Below are 22,257 nucleotides of genomic sequence, written 5' to 3'. Positions count from 1 at the left end.
CTTACTATTATGCTTGGTGACTCTCACAATTTGGAAAGAAACTCTTCTCTTTATGTTGTACTACTTTTCAGAATGTGTACCTAGTGTGATGTGACACTTTAAAACCCAGTGTTTTTAGAAGTAAACCGAAGTCCCGTCTGAGTGCATGTTCTCATTTCTAGTGATAGCGCGCATGTCTTTAACGTCACCTAGTTTAACACCTGTGAATCTCTCTTCATGAAGCTGATGTTAGCAGGTGAAAGGCTCTTTCAACACCTTTTGTAAACCAGTGCTTAGCACGATTCCAGCAGATCATGATCAAAATGGTAAATATCTTTCACAAAACCTAGTGGATGTTCTCGCACAAGGGGATCTGGAGTTCGTTTATTGTGTTTTGAAATGTTAAAAGTCACAGTTACCATGTTATTGTCTTAATAAATCATATGCCCAATTGTTAGACATTTCTATTGGAAATTGTGTTAACACATTTTGTTGGTTTCTATACGTTGTGTTTCGTTTATGTACCTTGTGTTTTACACATTCTTTCATTAACATAGTGTTTCATATGATCTTCCTCATACACTGTATTTTATAAAATTAATCACCGTTGATCTATGCTCACTATCCTGTCTTTTCAGGTCCCCACTATCCATCACTGAGGAGCAATGATTTTGCAAAATACTATATAACATAGGAGACACTAGAGAGGGTTATGTTGAGTGAACTAACTCAGTCTCATAAGGACAAATATTGTGTAAGACCATGACTGTAAAAATAGAAGCATTACTAGTAAAATGTGGCTAAAAGTCAAAAGGGGAAAAGGGATAGGGTGAGTGGACTAAGAATTGGGGGGGCAGAAAACACAGAGTCACAGAGTTTGGTGGGTGGAGGAGGAGGTGAAGGAATTAGGAAACTGTAAGCCTTTTGTCACCACAGTTAAGATTGTATTAGCGCCACCAGCATAGTTCTTCAAAGCAACCAAAGCAGTGTATTTTAAATGTGAATATTATGAACTCATTTTACAGAGTTAAAACTAGTGAAAAAAGATATTTTAGGTAAATTTCAAACTTGTGATGAACCATTTTTATAAATGTGCAATGTTGTATAATGTAATACACATATCATCATATATATATAATATATAATTCATATATATTCAAAATTTACTGAATAAATATATCCAGATTATTTTCTTAATTAGTAGGTATTCACATTTAAATTATCTATAAAATCTCTATTGTATTTGAAAATTTTCCTTCTAATTAAATTACTTTTCAAGCAGTAAGGAAAAGTTTGTTATCCTGCTGCATACTTGCATGTTTTATACTGTTTGACCTTTGGGTAGGGTGCCTTTTGTGATATGTTTTGTGTCTCCATGTGTAACAGTTATGTCTACCTGACAGCTTAGTTCAGGAACTCGAACAGCCGTGTAAAATGATCATAGTAAACTCTCTTGCACCCTCTGTTGTTATTTCTGGGAAACACTATACAATTCCACGATGGTATTGTCATTGGGCACATATAAAATGCCTAAGAAAAGGAAGACTTCCCTTATCTGACTTACCACCAAATTAGATCAAGTGCTCCAGGACCTTTTGCTTTGGTTCATTCTTGATGTTGTCTTGAGTTACAGGTCTGTTTCTGTTGTGTAACATTAGAAATTAAAAAAAGGAAGCTTTCAGTTTCTCCTCTCTCTCCTGGTTAACAGTTTCAGGCCCTTCCAAGCGCCTCTCACACACGGAAGGCTCTGCAGGGTGTAGCGCACTGTACGTACACTTTTCCAGACTTGTAAATTCTGTTCTTTTTTTAAAAACCTTTCAATTGTCAGACTTCATTTCCTTCCAAAATAAGAGTCTGGATTCAGCCGTACTAACGCGAAGAATTTAGACCTGTGTGGAACAGATGTTTTCATAAACATTTGCTATAATTAATTTCAACTAGAGGATTGAAGGAACAAAGCCGTTTTTCCCGCTTAAAAACTTTACTGCCTTTTCCCCAAATAGCGAACTCCAGAATCTTTTTTTCTAACATTGTTAGTGAAACAATTGTCCTTCCTTTTTTTTGTTGTTGTTGTTGTTTTTGAGGAGAAAATGGAGTTTTTCCTTTTGTTACCATCGTTTATGCTCTGAAGAAAACAGAAAATGTGATATATTTATGTAGAAACAGTTAACAAATGGGGGGAAAACCTTTTTTAATGTATTACCATGATTAAAAGGCAAAAACAAAAGTCTGGTTGTTTAAAAACCAAAAATCTCTTAGTTATTTGAATAATTTTGTATATGAGTTGATAATTATCAGCTTAAAGGGAGAAACATTTTATTGATGAAGTTTTATGTATACTTAGTTTTAAGTACAATAAAATTCAAACTTTGAAAGGATGATAATGGTGATTATTTGATATTGATTACAGAATCCATCACAAGATATGTATGCAAACCATTAAAACCATGTATGTTTTATGAAATTTTCATTTACTGACTTTCTTTAATATTTCCATTTTGTTGTTTCCATTAGTAATTGTTTTTAAAGAAAATGAAGTGTGTCATATGTGTAATCTTCTAGATGCTTTCAAAGAATCAGAAGCATATATTCACTTAGATGGTTCAGGCATATTTTAGATAATTTTCCTCTATAAAGTTGGTCATCATTTTCTAGTGTTGTAATCCATTTTTTTATTTTTGGGTGTTTTTGTTGTTTTTTTTAAATATTGTCCACATATTTGGAGGGGAAAAAAGAAGGCAGTTGGAAGTTCTGTAGATGGAGTGAACTCAGTTCTTGGTCTCCTGAAAGTTTGGGTGAAGCTGCAGGAATTATGAAGAGAGCCACCATTCTTGACTAATCTGCCAACTATAAAATGTGTGAAGAAAAATAGGTAGCTGTCAGTAAAGCTACATTTCTGCTCTCAGGAACCGTTTAATGAGTAGCATAATGATGTAAGTACAGTACCTTCAGTACTGTACGCAATAATTATCAGTTCCTTTTTAAAGGGAGAGCTCGGTAACTGCTGTGACTTCACCAGGACCACTGCGACTGTCTTCCCGGCAGCAAGAGTGTGCAGTGTGGATTAAAGTGAAAATTAAAACTGGACAAATCATTATAAGATTAAGCTTTATACATCATCAAAATGGAAATCATGTGATGCTTGATAGTCGTATTATAGGAATTAGTGGTGTAAAATTAATCAATTTCTAGTTTTTTCAATGTACTTTAAAGAAAAGAACAAATGATATATTTAGTACAGTATACTATGGTTTCTTGTTAAAAAACTCAATAACCTAGACTTTGAAGTATATTTGTTAGAAACACAAACTATAGAAGTTAAATTTTCTTCAATAAAAATGTTAATTTTACGTTGGTAAGCCTTTCCCCCCACTTATTTAAGACATTTATTTTCATTCTAGTCTTTAAACTGACAAGTATGCATTTGTTCCAAGTTTGGTTTTAAAAATAATCTAGTTTCTTGAGTGCTTGTGCTTTTCTCCCAAATGCCTGAGATGGCTGAAGAAAACACACAGCCCCTTTGCTGTGTGTGTTGATGTTTTGACTACTGAACTTTTGGCCATAATCAAAACATAAAGTTTTAGAAAAACCTGTTAAGGCGTATTAGATGCTTAGAGAATGTGTCCTACCACTTTCAAGTTCTGTGGTTCTCACCACATGTAGCAGTGGGCCTGGAAAACCTTCAGGCTTCTGTCATGTACATACGGAGGTGATCATAACTGCTGCCCTGGTCACTAAAAAACTGCGTGTGTTTATAGATGGCTTGTGAATTAGTACTTTCTCAACTTCAGTTTGGTATATGCATCCTAAGAAGAAATTATCCATACTATATTTTCTGGTTAACTTTTATGTTGGTTATATTTTATTATTGACTTTAGGAATGTTTATATTTTGTCATCAAAATAAATTTTTAAAGGACAGGGTCTTGAGTACAGAAATTCATTTGAGGGGAGGAACAGGAGGGTCCGTGCTTCTGGGATAATAGTGCTGCCACAGAGTGGGGTTTTGTTTGAAATATTCCAGTTCAGAGCTTTAGAATCTACATTACTCGGTGTTATTTTTTCCCCCCTCCAGGTGATGCAAATAAAAATGGAAGAACAAGTTCTACTTTAGGATCTGATGGGACGTACAGTTCATACAGGTAAATGATGAATACCCAGATGTATGATCTTAGAAGAGAATGTTCAAGATCTTACTAGATTCCAAGAATAATAAAGGGGGGAGGCATATGCTTCAAAATGTGACACAAAGAATATAAAGGTGTAGAATAATCCAGAAAACTTAAATAATAGAAAATGTCACTTTTACGTTCTTGATGAGATGAATTCGTTTTCGCTACCCCTTGTCCTAGAGCAGTGCAGTTGGTATAAATGTCTGTATAGTATTAACTTCATTTTACTTTGTTTTTCTTTTTCATATTCTCTGTTGTAGTATTGCCAGCTTTCTTTTACTGACTTTTGTGCAAGAACTGTACTGTTAATGAGATCCTTAAGAGAGCTTAAAATAGAATTCCTGGTTAAATTAATACTGTCTGTTAATACTCGTTTGACTCTTCTGCAGACAGGGCAGTTACATCTCAGTGACTGGTTTTTAAAGAAGGATTTGCGAGTTAAGAAAGCACGTACCTCCCTAATGTGAATGTGATCCTCAGAACTTGAATTATGCTTATGTAAATGTTTATGGAGTTTTATTATTATTTTTTAAACATCTGTAACAGAGAAACCTAGGGGAAAGCCCAGTTAAAATTCTTCTGATAATATTTCAAATTGACGTGGTGATGAACCAGACTGGTTCAGGAGCTCAGTTATTTCCTTCTTGGGGAAACAAAAATCAATAGTGATAAAAGAGACATTTTGGCATTGTGGATGGCAGTGCAGATTTTGGAAAGATTGTCATTTGGAGTGCATTACCCTTGTGGGTGAGTTAGTTCTTATCCTGTGGAAGAACACTGGGGAAGTTATGTGGGGCTGTGTACTTGGAAACTGGTTAAACGAACAAGCTGAATTTCATATACTACACAGGAATTCATGTTTGGACAGTTTATACTTTTAGGGAGGGTGTGTGTGTATTTATTTATTTGTTTATTTGAGGTTGCCTCATTAAAACTCTGTCCTTTCTTCCTTAATACCTGGCGTTAGCACCTAATAAAGGGTTGTATATGCAGTGGACACAGGCACCGCCTAACACCGCCACCACCACGTGAAGTGGCACGGAATGCATTTGGTAAATGGCAAACCTTATGCACTTTGCTCATGAATTCCAGAAATCGAATGGTAATTGGAACACTTGACATCTTATTTTACTCGAGTTGGGCTCTGTGTAAACAGTTCCTCATGCATCACTGATACTGCAAAAGACTTAGATCTTGTAGAATTCCAACAGGGTATTTATTAACAAAGCAGAAAGCTCTGATATTTTTATTGTATTTTCACGGACACTCCTTACCTTAGGTAAATGTTGGCGAGAATTTGCTGAATTCTTTTAGTTCTAAGGCGTGATAGAAAGTTTGAACTTGACGTAGATAATAAGCAGACTCGTTCATCTGACGAGGGCATCGTGGTGACGCACTTTCCCACGATGGAGGGAACTCAGAAAAGCCAATGTTTGACATGTAACTGAGTAACATGAATATGGTCGTCTATGGAAAATTTATGCTGGTAGTACCATTATTAGGTATCAAGTAAAAAAAAAAAACCCGACAGACACAATTGAATAAGAGTGAGTTTCAGAGGAAGAAAAAGTGCCACCAAATGTGTGTTGGTTTTGGTAGCAAATTGTATTTTACATTTTTAAGTGAGGTAATTCTCATAAATAATGGACATAATATAAGTTAAGAAAAATGTGTTACCACAAAGCACAATATTAGCATGTAGTTTATTTTGTCCTTGAGTAGTTTGAAGTTTAAAATATCTTTGTATTATTGAATGATAATTGTGTTTTGAAAATTAACTTTTAATGTAACTTTGCACAATAAATACTTATGTTGTTAACTAATATATTTTTAATCAATGCTTGTCACTGTTGTAATGTTAGGAAATTAATTTATTGTTGTAATTAAAAAGGCAAGATAAAAAGCTTAGAGAGTACAGTATATAAAAACAGACTTTTAATAGTTGGCAGGGCAGCACTGTTATTAAATTGCGTGATAGTATTTAAGGTGTGAAATGAGTATTTTTCTAAATAGCAATGGCTCTTACGGTATAATGAGCTACTTGTGAATTTGTCACTTAGGTTAAATGCAGACTTTGTAGAAGCACAGCTATGAGGTGTATTTTTATATTAAAGTTAACTGAGAAGACCTAGAAATTGTTGCAAAATTACACTAAAATGGCTATAAATTTGTTAGTGAAATTTACTTTTGAAAATGAAAATTATTTTTCTTTTGCTATTACAGCTCTTTTAAACTAACTAGAAATCTGTTCTTGAAAAAAGAAATACTACAACACTTAACCGTCTTTTAGCTTAACAAGTCTTCATGTTATTTAAACTGCCTCTAAAATCCTAGCTCTGTTTCTCACGTATACAGCACTGGCTTTGAGTCTAACACCAGCCCACCCACACCATACGCCCCGTGTCAGAGGAAAGACTAGACCCACCTTCTTACTTATGAAATGGACATTGGATAGACTTCCTTCTCAGAGTGTTTTGAAAGAAATAAAAGCCTAATGAAAACCAATGATATATTGTTACTAATAATTTTGTGCTCTTCATAAAACTTCTTTCTGTAACTTCCATTTATTTCTTCAGAACATATATGCCTTTGTAACATATGTACAAGTTTTATTAACTTGGAAATCCATTCACTTAGATTTATCTCCTTTCCTTTATTCATATCTGTCACTGTGCTCTTCTCTTAGACGGCCAGTTTCAAGAAGGTGCAGCATTTATTTTGTTTTAGAAAATAATATCTCAAATGATGAGTTAATTCAAATCTTGACTCCAAATACTGTGAAGACTTAGAGCAAGTCCCAGGCTCAATCTCTCATCTTTGAAGCGGGATTTCTAAAACACAGTTGTTAGAAAGAGTTAGTGGAAGAATGCTCCCTGGTAAATGCAGAATAACTAAGTGAATGGATTTCCAAGTTAATAAAACTTGTACATATGTTACAAAGGCATGTATGTTCTGAAGAAATAAATGGAAGTTACAGAAAGAAGTTTTATGAAAAGAGCACAAGATTATTAGTAACAATATATCATTGGTTTTCACTAGGCTTTTATTTCTTTCAAACCACTTTGAGAAGGAAGTCTAGCCAATGTCCCTTTCATAAATAAGAAGGTGGGTTTAGTCTTTCCTCTGACACGGGGCGTATGGTGTGGATGGGCTGGTGTTAGACTCAAAGCCAGTGCTGTGTACATTTTCTAGTCTGAGTCACTGTTGTCATTCCCATCTCATTGACTTTTTTTTTAAATTGTCTTTTTTTTAAGTTATATAAAAACAGAAGAAACAGGAAAATTCTTTCAGAAAAATAATTATCTGTTAGCTGAAAGGGAGCTGGAACAGGCTTACCTGAGGTTTCAGACTGCCTTCTATACAGCATTCTAGATGATTTTTGTATAACATATCTGTGTCAATAAAATGCAAAGGTTTTACTATGAGGATGAAATCTAGGGCTAAATTTCTGGAACTTTGACAAATGAAAATTGAAATTTAAAACTGATGAACACTAAAAGAACTTTAAAAACTCCTAAGTTTTCACCTATTCGGAGCTTGTGTTTAGATTGTGTCTTTTGTATTTTTGCTTCATTGATTCAGATGGAACTGTATTTAACTCCTTAGTTACCAGAATGATTATTACATGATGTTGTTGTTGATTGTCTTTGAGTCCAACACGACTCATAGTGACCCTATGAACAAAATGCATGAAGCCCCTCTACAACTATCAACATTTCTCAAAGTTCATAGAGTTCCCATACGCATGTAGTTTAGAAAGTGGATGCTACTCCTGCTTCCTGAATGATGATATCACATGCAAGTATAATTATACTGAAGGAACTAGAAAAAAGAACAACTCCTGTGTTAGTCGGATCTGACCTGAAAGTACACAACAAGGAAAATAAAAGGAGGGGAGAAAAAACCCACAGAAACAAAGGGCAGCTCGGGAGGACAACACAAAGTTTATAAAGGAGTGTGCAGAGAGCTGGCATTGGAGACTAAAATAAAAATGATTTTAAAAAAGACTGGCAACAGTTTATTGACAGGGAACTACTGGCTGTGTAAGCCAAGCATCAAAGAGCGCCCCAGAGAAGGCAGAGAATTCTAGAAGGATGGTGGCCTGCATTATTATCATTGACTATGCAAAGGCATTTGACTGTGTGGACCTTGATGAATTAGGGACAACATGTGAAAAATGGAAATTCAGAGTATTCCATTGTGCTCACACAGAACCTATACACAGACCAAGAGGTGACCTTTTGAGCAGCATGAGGGGATACTATGTAGTTTAAATTCTGTACACTGAGCACATAATCCAAGAAACGAGGCTGAATGAAGAAGATGCAGTATCAGAATTAGAGACTTATTTACTACCTGTGATATATCACCAATACAATCTTATTTGCTGAAGTTCCTTGCTGAATAAGCACTCACTGAAAGATCAGGGACTACAACCTTCAGAATGAATTCAACTTGAACTTCAAGAAAACAGAAATCTCTGCAGCTGGACAATAGACCTGGCAAGGATTGCCTTTTACTCCCATGGTCTATACCCACGGGAACAACAGAAATCAGAAGAGTTATTACACTGGACAAGTCTACTGTCAAAGAGGTCTTTAAAAGGCAGAGAGGTAACTTTGAGGACTAATTGACGTTTGACCCAAACTGTGGTATTTTCCATTGCTTCATATGATTGTGAAATTTGGACAATGACTAAAGAATACTGAAGGTGAATTGATAACTTTAATCGTTGTGTTTCCAAAGAATGTTGAGTTTACCATGAACTATGAAAAGAACTGAAAGTGAAGAGGATTTGAAGCGCTTGCTGTAGAAGGTCAGAGACTGTTGCCTTCAGTATGGACTGCATCTCAGCATCAAGATACCATGATAGTTTGAGAAAATGTGAAATTGTCAACGACTTAATCTTACTTGAACCCACAGTCCACACCCTTGGTATCAGCGGTCAGGAAATCAGGAGACATACTGTATTGGAAAAGTCAGCTGTCAAGGACCTCTCCAAAGTGCTAAAGATCAGTGAGTCAGTTTGAAGTCACTTTGAAGACTCAGGCAGGCCTGATTCAGGCCATGGGTGTTTAAGTCACTTACTGTGCATCTGAGAGTTGGACAGTGAATAAGGATGACAAGAATTGATGCCTTTGAGTTGTCGTGTTTGAGAAGTTGTTGTTGTGTACCATCGAGTTGGAACCAACCCATAGCTGACCCTTGAGTGGGTTTTCAGAGGCAGTTAACGCATGGGAGGATATTGCCCATTCTTCTCCTGGTGGCCTCGAACCGCATGCCTTCGGGATTGCAGTACAGCTTCTTGCCACGAGGCCACTAGAGGTGTTTGAGAAGAATATTGTATATCCTGTGCACAAACAGCTCTGTATGTCTTAGAGAAAGTGTGGCCAGAGGCCTCCTTGGAGGCAGGAGGGTGAAACTTCATCTCCTACACTTTGAGTGTGTTTCTGGGAGCGACTCTGCCTTGGAAAGGCAGGTCAGTAAGGAGAGGAAGCCCCTCAGTGAGCTGGAGAGACAGACGCAGTGGCTGCTGCAGTGGGCCCGCGTACGCCGGATGTGAGGAGGGCACAGATAGGACAGTGTTTATCAGGGTGCCGTGAGCTGTCACCAGCTGTGCTGCACCTAAGAACAGCAATGGAAAGAACAGACACCTCTGTCTTGGGAAAAGTTGTAGCCATATACTGGTTAGAGAGAAGGGGCGTGGGACCCCGGCTCCTGCTGGTGGACTTGTCAGGAGGGACCGGGTCCCAGAGAGGAGCATCGTCCGTGAGAAGAGAGCTGCCTCCCCGGCTGGCAAGTTGGTTCTGGCTCCTGGAAGCCTCCAGGGAGCCGCGGAGGTTGCACTTCCTTAGAGAAGACTAGCAAGACTTGAACTAGTCACCTTTGGGGTAGAAGCCCCATATGCAATGTACTGTGCCACCAGGTTCAGCAGGACAACAGGGAGCTCGTCAGTGAGGCGAAGTGGCTGTGATAGTGGGCTCCGAAGTGGAGCTCTCGTGCGGAGGCGCCGGCCAGACCATCCACCAGGCCTCACAGAGCCCGCTCCCTGGCCCTTAGCAGCGTGACAGCAGCGAGTGACAGACCAGATCTGATTTTGAACTTGGAGTTAGAATTTGATTGTACGTCACCCAACTGATTTAATGACAGCATGTTAAAATGCAAATGTGGGAGAACTGGGAAGACATTATTAGTTTTGTAAAATGTATCTTGCACTTTTGCAAGACCAGAGTGAATGCTGTGTACCCAATTGGTAAGGTTTTTCGATTTCTCATTTAGTCACTAATACAGAGAGAAGTTGGGATTGAAAGAAGCGAGCCAGCCCTCTGAGGAGCCGTTCGCAGTGGCTGCTTGACTTGGTGACCGTAGCCGAGGGCCGCGTGGTGGAAGGCACACTCCCTCCCCGTCAGCCCTCCTCTTCCCAAGGGCAGCTGACCTTCTCCTCGCCAAAGAGGCGAGCCCCTTGCCAGCACATGTGATGACAGACTATTACATTAATCTGTTTAGCTGTAGTACCAGCTGCTTGCATGTTTTTAATTATCTTATTAGATGGTCTAACAGTGACCTACCAAATAAAATGAAGGTGAACATTTTGAAACTTTCCTTTTTTTTACCCTATATTCATAAGTAGCTTTATTGATCAAATGATAACTTTTTACAAAAGTGCATACAAAGTATCTGATTTTCCAGTCAATACAGTGTGTCGAGTTCTACATTTTATAAGATTTAAAAGTATCATGTTATAATAATTCCCCATTCAGAATGTAACTTGTGCCTTATTTAGAGATATTTATGCAGCTAGAAGGGAGCTCTGATGGCATAGGTAAGGATGGCCACTGCTCACCCCCCAGAGGCCAATCTTAATAATGAGAGTTCATATCCACCAGTGACTCCAAGGAGTAAGGCGGGCTTTCTCCTCCTGTAGAGACACAGCCTCGGGGAGAAGGGTGAAGAGGCAGCAGGAATCAGAGCTGATTTCATGTCCTTGAGACCGAGTGAAATTGTTGTTTTCAAACACTGTCATTTTCACACATCGTCTTGGCATTTTGTTAATGTCACCATCTTTTGGTTAGGTGCCTTTGAGTAGGCTGTGAACCCGGCAACCTCAGGAACGGCAGATCTGCACCCTGCCCTCCCCTGCTCCAGCCTCACCGTCCCTGACACACCTGAGCCATTGCTGCAGACACTGTGTCACTCCATTTACAGATTTAACTCTAGTTTTCTAAATTCTGTATTTAAAACAGTAAATCCCTTCTCATTGCTGTCAGATTGTACCAACTCTTAGTGGGGCTTCTGACACCACATATGAACATTTCCCCAAACTGGTGTTAGGAGCACGTATTATCTCCTGGACTGTGACTGTTGCATTCTTTCCAGTTATACTTGGTAACTGAACTGCTAAGTATAAGTTAAGTATGAATGGTATCCTCTTCCTAAACAACATCCTCCGGAAACTCTATGAACTTTGATAAATGTCGATAGTTGCAGAGGGGCTTCAGGCCTTTTGTTCACAGGGTTGCTATGAGTCGTGCTCGACTCGAAGGCCATCAGCAACAACACACTGCTAAGGAGCCATGGCAGTGAAGTCAGTGAAGTGGTTAAGGGGATCACGTGCCGCGGGAGATGGTTCACGCACCGCGTTCTCACCGTGAGAGGAAGGTGCGGACCTCTGCAGCAGTGCAGACATATCCCTGGACACTGGAGGTCACCGCTACTCTGTCGTGCAGGGTTGCTCTGACAACAATTTGCTAAATGTGATACTGACTCCAAAAGACATGTTTCAAAGTCGTAACAGGCAGTGCTTGCCCCGTTGTAAGTTACAGGTAAGAAACTGAAGATTGAAGTAATGTGGAACAGTAATAAATTACTGAAAGGTACTGAGATACAACAAGGATTAAAATGCACTTGAATATATCTTCTTTAAAAAAAATTCCTAGAACCATGAAGGTGAGTTGACCTCGGACGTGAGAAGTGTGTGAAGATCTTGTGTATTTGTATGTTGTTGTTGTTGTTGATGATGATTGCCTTCAAGTCGAGCACAACTCAGCGACCCTATGAACAAAAGGCCTGAAGCCCCTCTACCACTGTCGACATTTGTCAAAGTTGATAAGAGTTTCCGGAGGCATGTTGTTTAGGAAGTGGATGCCACTCCTGCTTCCAAACCTGTCATAGAATGTTATTGGTTGAGTTGCCTGTGATGCATAACAACCCTATGTACAGTAGTTCTGAACTCTTCCCTGTCCTGAGCCTGTCTCACTAATTCTGACACATCAACTCCCATTGCCCCAGTTATTATTTCAATCCATCTCATCCGGGGTCTCCTTCTCCTACACTGTCCATCCACCTTTCTGAGCATGATGTCCTTCTCCAAAAACCGATCTCTCCTGGCCAGGTGCCCAAAAAAGTGAGGTGAAGCTTCAAAATCCTAGCCTCCGAGGAGAGACTTGGTTTCACCGTCTCCAAGACAAACCGATTTGTTTTCTTGGCGGTCCGTGGTATGTTCAAGACTCTTCTCCAGCACCACCGCTCGAAGGCATCTATTCTTTTTCGGTAATCCTTAGTCATTGTCCAACTTTCTGAAGCATAACAACTAATAGAGAAGACCAGGGCCTGGATTAGGCACAGCGTGGTATCGTGCACAATTATATATGCTTTTTGGTAATGAGAAATACTCATATTCTTTGGCTTCTTTTTTTTTTCTTTAACTAAATTCTGTATCTCTTTTTTCAGAGGAACTTTAATGAAGGAACAAAGGGCGCTTTGTTGATCTAGCGGTGAGGAATTTTGCCTTCTTGATATTGAGCTATAATTCATATTGAAGACCAAATATCCATTTTGCAGAAGTTTTTAATCTTCTGTAGCAAATGTTCCAAGTCCTCTTCACTTTGTACAAGCAAGGTTGTGTCATAATTGCCTAACAGATTGTTGATGAATGCTCCTTCAATCTCGTTGTCATGTTCTTACCGTCAGCTTCTCAGATGACTTGCTCAACATACAGACGGAATAGGTATGGAAAAAAGATACAAGCGTGACACACACCTTCTATGATTTGAAGCGATTGCATTGTGTCCTTGTTCTGTTCACACACCAGCGTCTGGGTAGATGTAGAATGATTGCTTGAGCACGGATCATGTGTTTGCTAGACTTTTGTACATAGAAGAATTTATTCACAATTGTTCCTACTCTCCCATTCTTCCCAGTGTTAACCAAAATGTATTATGTTCCACGCAGTCAGATCCATGGACTGCTGGGAAAACAAACAGATTCGTCCTGGAAAGGGTTAAACCGGTGGCTCCTTGGAGGCAAGGTTCTGAGGCTCCGTCTAACATACTTTGGACCTGTTATGAGGTGTTATGTCCTTGGAGAGGGACATCATGCTTGGGAGGGTGGAGGGACAGCGCAGGATGGGAAGGCCCTCTCTCTATGAGGTGGATTGATTCAGTGACTCGGGTAATCGGGATGGGAGTGTCAGAGACAGTGCGATTGGCACAGGACAGAGCGGAGTTTAGGGCTGTTGTGCATAGGGTCGCTATGAGTCACAAACGACTCGACAGCACATAACAACAACAACAACAACCAGATGCCTTTGCATCGTCAAGAAAATACAAGTACACATCTTCTGCTGTCCTCTGCTTTCAGCCAATAAATATCCTTTGACAACAGCAATTATATCTGCAGTTCTACATCCTATTCTGAATCCAGCTTGAACTTCTGGCAAGTCTCTTGTCAATGAACTGGTGTATAAAGAACAAGTTAACATGGGCGTGACCGAGTCTGACTTCTACCTGCTTCATAAAGGGGAACTGTCCCCATCAATAACACTCATAGTACCAAACAGCTACGTGGTCAGACATGCCACCCTGCGTGCTTCTGCACCCGTTTCTTTGAATCCTTACAACCAGTATTTGTTGCAAATTGGCTCACGGACTTTACTCACAATTGTAGGGTTTATTAAGGAAATAGGCCAGGAAGTGGGGGAGCCAAAAGTTACCACACAATGCAAGTCAGCGTCAGCAGTTAATACTCTTATGTAGGGAGCTCCGGTGGCCTAGTGGCAAGAAGCTGTGCTGCGAATACATTCTTCTCTGTACAAAAGCCCAGCAAATACATGATCCATTATATTGAAGTATGTTATTGAAATTATAGTTTAAGCGAGTACTACAGAGAATTAGGTTCCAAGTGGAAAGTTGAAATTATTTTTGAAACTCTAATTTTATAAATAGTTCATTTATTTATTTATTAGTCCACTTAAAGACATATAGTTATTATAAAGCTCAGTTGCTGACTTGTGGTACCTTGAAAATTTGTACTTCTCAAATCTGTAGTTTAAGGAAAATTTTAATAAAAAATAGTTTTTTAGTATTGGGTTCATTTTCTAGAATAGATTACTGTTTTGGAAGAAAAAGCAAGCAGTAGTGGTTAGTAATCTTCCTGTTTCACTGGAGGTTTTGATCAGAGGTTTTTGGTTCAAGAGGGCAAGCAGATCTCAGGCACTCAGCACTCTGTGTTACCTGCTGTGACACACAGCCGGGGTGCACAGCCTCCAACATTCACAGAGGGTCAAGTCACAGATACCGTCCCTGACCTCAGACAGCTGCTCATGACCTGGGGCAGTGGACACGGAGTATTTGAGATACTGACTGCTGGTGTGCTGGAGACACTGTCCATTGCTGAGATAGGACCAGATGTGATCATTAAGCACCAAGGCTGTGGCGGGGCCAGTGCTTTGCTAGGACTCCAGAGGGAAGGAGGTTTTAGGAAAGTGAATGAAACCAAGATGGTCTTCATTTTCTCTTCTCCAGCAGTGCTTACTTTTCTGGGGATTTTTTTGTTGGTTTTTGTTTGTTTGTTTGTTTGTTTGTTTCTGTTGCAGTGTTAGAGTGAGTAGATTTGGTTAGACTTGTATTTCATATCTCAAAATAATAGTGACAAAGTTACACATTTTATAAAAAAGGCTAATACAATCCACACCTTGGGCATTACACATGCCTGTTTTATTGCCGTGACATACACTTTGCATTGCTTGCTATTTTGATGGTATTAAATTTTATATGAGAGATGCTTGTTATATTTGAATCTTCAGTCATCAGACTGTTTGAGTGGAAGTTGAAACTGATCTTTACATGGCCACAGCCACATAAAAGGATTATTTAATAATTAATAATGATACTATTGTGAATGACTATTATATGCCTAGAAATATGGGGGTAATCTATAAAGTAGCTATGGAACAAAAAAAGAACTTGCTAAAGAGAGAATATTTGAAATTTAAAAGACATCTTAGTATCATCCAAACATATGGACATGGTTTTTCATCCCATGATTTTAGATGCAATTTTCTATGGTGGATATAAAAGTAGCTTATCCTGGTTGACATATTGTTAAAGTTTGAAAGATTCTATTTCTGTCTGTGTGTTCACATTAGGAAACGGACTTAGGCAATTCGAGTGTGGTGCCCGAGTCCTTCTCAGTCGTTACAGCATCAGAGGCACGCTGATCAAGATACATCTCTTAATCGTTCTTATTTTCATGTGCTTCTGGACCTTGGCGTGCTCGCTGGCGACAGTGCTCTCAGTGCTGGTGACTGATGAGATCTCTCATTACTTGGGCTTTACCAAACGATACCTTTGCAACTTCCAGGGTAATCGCTGGTGCTCCCTGTCCCCCTTTACCTTGCTTCACCGCAGGTCCGCACCCAGAGCCTGTCCCTTTTGGGGGTTCGGTGGTGGTTGAAGATGGGCTGTTTGAGAGCAGAGATTGGGGAGTGGGTGGAATGAAGGAGGGCCAGGGAGTGAAGGCAGAGGGGCTGCTCGGTATTTTTAGCTCTGCTCCCTTCCCCATCTCTTCTCGGCCATCTGGGCTGCTAATGACCCTTGAGAAGGACCCCCTTCCTCCCCTCCTCCTCCAGACACCACTCTTAATCATAATATTTTTAAAAGTTCTATGGAAAAATTCCATTTCATTTGGTCCTAACTTTCAATTTCATAACAGAATCCCATGTAACCCCTTTGCAGACACGTTTCTTCCGTGTGGTGAGACAAATTTTAATCTCATCCATTATGATGTGTGTGGATAACAGAAAATAAAAGTTAACAAAAGATTTATTTTTATAAGTCAAAGAGTATCTGTGTGTTCTATTGAAGCAGATGAACTGTCAAATGCTAGGAAACTTTAGAATGGAGTATATTTCTGCTAACATAATTTAGAGTGGAAAAACAAAGGGGAAATGATGAATCTTCTATTGTGATGTAGAGTTCTTGGTAGTTTTTTTAAGGTTCAGCATAAAAATGCTGGTGTTCTAGCCTCTGAGGAGGGCGGAACGGAGACTCAGGCGGGTGCCAGGCTTCTGCACCCAGTGGGGATGGAGCTCTGAACTCCCTTCCTCCCATGCTTGATGTCCAGTATTAAGAGGGAAGCGTGCACATGCGCTCGCTCGCGCTCTCTCTCTCTCTCTCTCTCTCTCTCTCTCTCTCTCTCTGGCTGTGTAGTAACATGTTATCCATAAATCAGTTAGAAAATCCCTGAGCCAGTGGAATATAACAAGAACTTTGAAATGGGGGTAAGTATTAGAATGACCATAAAAAAATTTATTTTTCAGTAAAAGTGTGTGTGGTAACGGGAGCAGACGTCCAGTGCCTGTCCTGCTCTTAGTTAGAGTTATTTCTCACCTTTTTTTTTAATTAAAAAAGAAGATAATTTATGGTCATAAAATAGGCTTAAAATGCACCTACATGTTTACCTGGACATCCAGCCTGTCTGTCCGTCTGGGTCTATGTGTGTTGCATACACATGGTTGGTGTTGTTGTGTTGTTCGGTTCCATTGCATTTCTGTGACTCGTAGCAACCCTCTGAGCAACAGATCCGCACCCTGCTCTACTCTCTCTCTGCCTTTCTCATCACCTCTATCAGATATGAGCCCATTCTAACAGTCAGTGTGTTCATCTGTCTTGTTGAGAGTCTTATGCTGACTCTCCACCTTTCCAATCGTGATGGCCTTCTCCAAGGACTTGCCTCTCCTAACACCATGCCCAAAGTATGTGAGACAGAGTTTCACCATGCTTCCCCCAAGAAATAGCCTGGTCACACTTCCTCCAAGACAGACTTCTCTGGCTTTATGGCAGTCTACAGAATATTCTTTATCCAAAGCCATCACTTTTGTGTCATCCTTAGTCATTGTCCAGCTTTCAGATGCATAGCAAGTGGTCAGAAAGATCATGCCTTAGAGCAGGTGCACCCTAGTCTTTAAGCTGCCGTCATTTCTCCTCAGTACTTTATTTGGTAAAGAATTGTGCCGATAATACAAAGGTACACTGTTTGAATCCACCAGCTGCTCTGCAGGGGAAAGAGAGACATTCTCCTTCCGTACTTTTTACTGCCACTAAAAACCTGCTGGAGGGTCAGCATTTTCCAGGCATGTCCCAAAGCTGACAGAAATTCCTTTTAAATCTTGAACATGATCTGTAACGCTCAACATTTATGCCTTGAGGGGGCGGGGGATCAGTGATGCCCTGCGATAGTTACGGCGTAGATAGTGCAGAAACCTGCCAGAGAAGGAAAACACAAACATTTTCCAGTTAGAATGAACGGAGGGCAGTGCCTCCAACTTCCCGCTGTGACAGGCAGAAAACAGCCAGGGCGTGGAAAAGCAGTGTGGTCCTGCCTGCCGATTATGTGTGCAACTGTGGTCCTGCGTGCCGGTCATGTGTGTAACTGTGGTCCTGCGTGCCGGTTATGTGTCTAACTGTGGTCCTGCGTGCTGGTTATGTGTGCAAATGTCTTCCCACCTGCCGTTATGTGTGCAAATGTGGTCCTGCCGGCCAGTTATGTGTAAGGTGTGGTCTCACCGACCAGTTACATGTACATGTGTGGTCCCACCTGCGGCTTTCAAAACTAGAATGGGCCATGTCATTTTGACAGCAAATGGATGTGATGTTTAGTAGCTCCTGGGCAGAGATGTTCCCTTACCTTTGCGAGAGCACATGGCAAACTGTCTCCCAGTTACACTAACTCAGGCTGATGTAACGTGCACCATGGTGTGGTCTATGATCTTAAGCCTCCATTATCATTTTCTAGGGTTTTTTTTTTACTGTCTAAAAGAAATATATAATTAAGTATTATGTGCATGACAACACTACAGAATAAGAGGTAAAGAGCGAAGTGGACTGTGGGACAGGTGGAGGGAGGAAACTGAGCAACAATGGAAGAATCATTTTAAAGAAAAAAGCAAACTTGGGGCGGAGGGGGGTAGGGAGGAAAATGTGCACAATGAAATAATGGAAATTCAAGTTTCCTGCAAACTTTTGTTAAAACAGCAATAAGAAATAAAATTTAAAAAGAAAGAAGTTTTTGGTGAGCACAGAGATCTAATCTTTAGAAGATCTAGATGTTAAGGCAATCTATTGCTGTCCCCATCACGTGCCATCAACTCGGAACCGACTCCCAGCTGACCCTTCAGCGGGTTTTAAGCAGTAAATCCCGTGGGAGGAGATTGCCTGTCCATCTCCCACTAGTTATTGGTCATAGTGGGCTTACGGGTAAAATCTTTACAGTATTAAGTTTTTAGGTACACATCAAAGTCACACTGTCATGACTGCATCTTTCCTGTCTTTGTCCATGTGTGAAAGAAGGGAGATGTGAGAGGATGGCAGGCAGAGGTGGTTCCGGGCAGGAGGAAGGGCAGCTTGGGGCCAGCACGGGACGAGGGACATGGAAGGACAGAGGCCTGCCCGTCGCGAGCATTCTCGCTGACCACGCCATTCCATCAGAGCAGTCCCAGGCGAGGTCGCAGCACCAATCATGGGTTGTAATTTCACTTTCTTAACTGCATCTGTCATTTAACTTAATACGTAATAAATAGATCATCCCTCATCCCCCAGTGACACTCGGCATGTGTGTGTCATGTCTCGATGTACGCTTAGGCCCTTACCCCTGCATAACAATGGCCTTTATGCACACGGTGCATGTTCTGTGGTTCTGCACCCCCAGAACCCACCTGTTAGCCCCCCATGTGTGCTGTGCACAGGACACTGGAGAATTCACAATTCCATTCACATCGTACGTGTTTGTGAATGAACCACCTGTCACCCTCTGCCTAGAAGAGTTGCTGGGTACATGGCCGTCACCGTTAGGTGTCATCAGGTCAGCTGCTCTTCATAAAGAGCCCGTGGGCAACAGGACAGAACCTTGCCCGTCCTGCCCCATCCCCGGTCACCTTCCCGTGCACGCTCTCTGGGAGTCCTTCTTGTAGAAGGTCTCATTTCACTGACCCTCCACTTCACGAGAACTGGCCACCTGAGGCTATTTAAAGTTCACGTTGACCAAAGTAAGCTAAGCAACTGAGATTCTTCTACATTAGACAAATTTCAACTGCTTGGTGGGCGAGTCTCCTGGTTCTCAAAACTGGGTCGTCAGAGGGAACATTTTCATCTTAAAAGGCCCTACTGACTTGGAGGTTATAAAGTGAATAGTGCTTTCAATTAAAAGATAATCTCGTCTAATCTTTTTAAGAGAAAACATTTATTTATGAATTATGCACACGTAGGTATTTCTGTATGTATAATACCCTTTATGGTAACTCACTCTTAAACACAGAGTTTAAAAGATGAGATTGAATTTTAAGTAGCATGTCGGAGTTTGCTATATGTAAACCTCTCTTTCTAAAAGCTTTATGCATTTCCTTTATAGTATTGGTTCTTTCCCAGGCTGTGGAGAATTCTTTATCAGATAGTAGGAAATGGAATGAAGACGTAGATGGATGGATCAAAAGGACAAGCTGGAGAGGGGAGGTCAACTTTTAACAGACCAGGACATGAAAATATATTTCCTCTAGACCAGTTTACCCACAGCGTCTCATCTAGTGCTCGTTTTTAAATCTTACTTAAATATGCTGACCCTTTAATGAATAATGATTTGAGCTCTTATAACCTTGTCATAAAGCTTACCTTGATTCATTTCCTACAAGTGTGATGATTTATTTTAACTAATGTATTGCTGAATGCCAAAGATTCCACATTGCTGAAGAAAATCATGTGTATGTATTATATATAATTATCTATGTATTTATGTTTATATCACATATATAATCATTTATATACCACACTGTTCCTATCTCAGTTGTGCCCTGTGGCTATGGAGGGAAAGGGTTGGTATTTCTCAATTCAAAGTTAAATTTAAACCTGAATAAAATTCAAGTTTTATCAAACTTGTATTTTAGCAAACCTCCATATAGTGAACTACTCATTGCCTTTTTCCAACGTAGCCACATTTTGTGAGCATGTTTTACCTCACCACATGAAGAAATCCACTTTAAGCCTGTGCGTAATTGTGCATTCTGTTTTTACATTTATTTATATATGTATAAGTGGTATGCCTTGATGTTTCATTATGGAGGGGGGGAAAAAGCTTTAAATAAAAGTAAGTTTTTAAAAATTCCTGATACAGGAAGCAAAAAAGCCAGTACAGTTTCTAATTGCCTTTTAGAGACTCCGAGTTCCCTCATTACCTGTGATTTAAGCTAAAAATGAGGTAATTACAGATCACATCAGTGTTTATCTGGTTGATCTTGGCACCTGCAGTCCCAATGTTGGAGCTTCCCGTATCTGGTGCCACACTTTACAGTCTGCTGCTGACATATCTAAATTACACACCTATTTCCATTGATTTTTGAGTTAGATGTTCCTTGTTCTATGTGAATAGTATTTTCAAAACCATTACCTTTAAAATAATATAAAAGGCATGGATATGCTGTTACATGAAATATTAAGATACAGTCCTTTCAGTGGTTAAAATGTTTCTTGACTGTATAGATTAGAAACAGAGTATCAGAAACAAATATGATTATAATTAATATTTTGAATTTTCAAATATTAGCTTGTTACTAATTATGAAACTGTAGAAATCTTTTGCGTCAAGCTCAGTTTTCTCATCCCAGCATCCCCACCATTCTAAGTCCCATCCGTCCGATGCTTTTCTGTTTAACAGTTACTTACCAGGGCTGGTCAGTCTGCTGTGGCTGGGTCCCCTCTGCTGCGGGGGCACCCTGTGCTCTCCAGCGTGGACCTGCTCAGCGGGCCGTTCTGGCCCGAGATCTTAAAGGCAGTAGGTAGCAGCAGATGGAAGGGTGAGCCCTAGACCTGATGCACAGTCCACCTCCAAGCCTGCCCTCCACCATGCTCCCCCCTCCCCATACTCCTCCTTGAAGGCCAGCAGCCCACCTCTTCTCTCTCTCCTCTCTCCATTCTCAGGACTTGGTGGGCTTTCACCATGTGGCCATCCCTTCACCGTCCTGCTCAGCTATTTCGTTGTCAGCAGAAAGCAGAGTAGCTCCTTTATAGCCCAGGAGTGAAGATCCTAAATACTAGATTCTATATTGTCTCTGAATTCTTTGTTATTACGGGAACTGTTTGGATTTCTCAAATGAATCCCAGAGATATCTCTTTAGTATAGAAATTTCTGGAAATTTATCTAATTTAACGTATAAATTATCCATACTAAATTAACATTTTTTATAGTGTATTACTGTTTGGGACAATAATTCAGAACTTTTCTAGCTCTAAACCAGGATGTTACTCACTCATGTGCATCATATAAACTATGCAGTTAATTAACTTGAATGTACCGTCTAGTTTTACACTGACTTTTGTCATAGTTGGTGAAATACTATATGAAAAGTTATAGTTAAAACATACACTGTTATGATCCAAGATCTCCAGTGGCCTAGTGGTAAGAAGCTGCCCTGCTATCCCACAGGCTCACAGTTCATATCCAGCTGCCGCCTGGGAGGAGGTTGGCCAGTCTTCCCCTGCGTTTTACTTTCTCTGCAAGCCCGCCGGAGGGTCAGGGGAGGGTCAGTTCTGACTCAATGGCACACAACAACAATCCTTACGGTCAGTCGCTGTATTTATTGACTGCCTTTTCTAACTAACTTCCATGCCATAAATCATTTAATGAGAAATAGTTGAATTGTCCAGGTTGTCTGACCTCCAGCTACATGCTTAGTTCGTGTTCTGTTCTTTTTTTTTTCTATAATTATATTTTATTAATTTTCATAAACATTTACAGAGATTTTGGGCTTCCACTCATTCATTGTTGCACTATTCTCTCTACCC

At 40.1% G+C, this 22,257-nt stretch overlaps 1 protein-coding gene across 1 annotated transcript in view; it reads left to right on the top strand.

Moving 5' to 3' along the window:
• The window catches only part of TBC1D5 (TBC1 domain family, member 5), a 303,171-nt gene that overhangs the window by 57,433 nt on the left and 223,481 nt on the right, over positions 1 to 22,257 (top strand). The window contains exon 2 of the mRNA XM_006883338.1: positions 4,054 to 4,120. Within this exon, the coding sequence (XP_006883400.1) occupies positions 4,054 to 4,120 (67 nt within the window). The remainder of the gene's footprint in view (positions 1 to 4,053; positions 4,121 to 22,257) is intronic.

Source organism: Elephantulus edwardii, unplaced genomic scaffold (assembly GCF_000299155.1).
Source record: "Elephantulus edwardii isolate Elephantulus edwardi_28Jun2011 unplaced genomic scaffold, EleEdw1.0 scaffold00027, whole genome shotgun sequence".
NCBI lineage: Eukaryota > Metazoa > Chordata > Mammalia > Macroscelidea > Macroscelididae > Elephantulus > Elephantulus edwardii.
The sequence above is the reverse complement of the archived record's forward strand: the minus strand, read 5'-3'. Positions and strand labels throughout refer to the sequence as shown.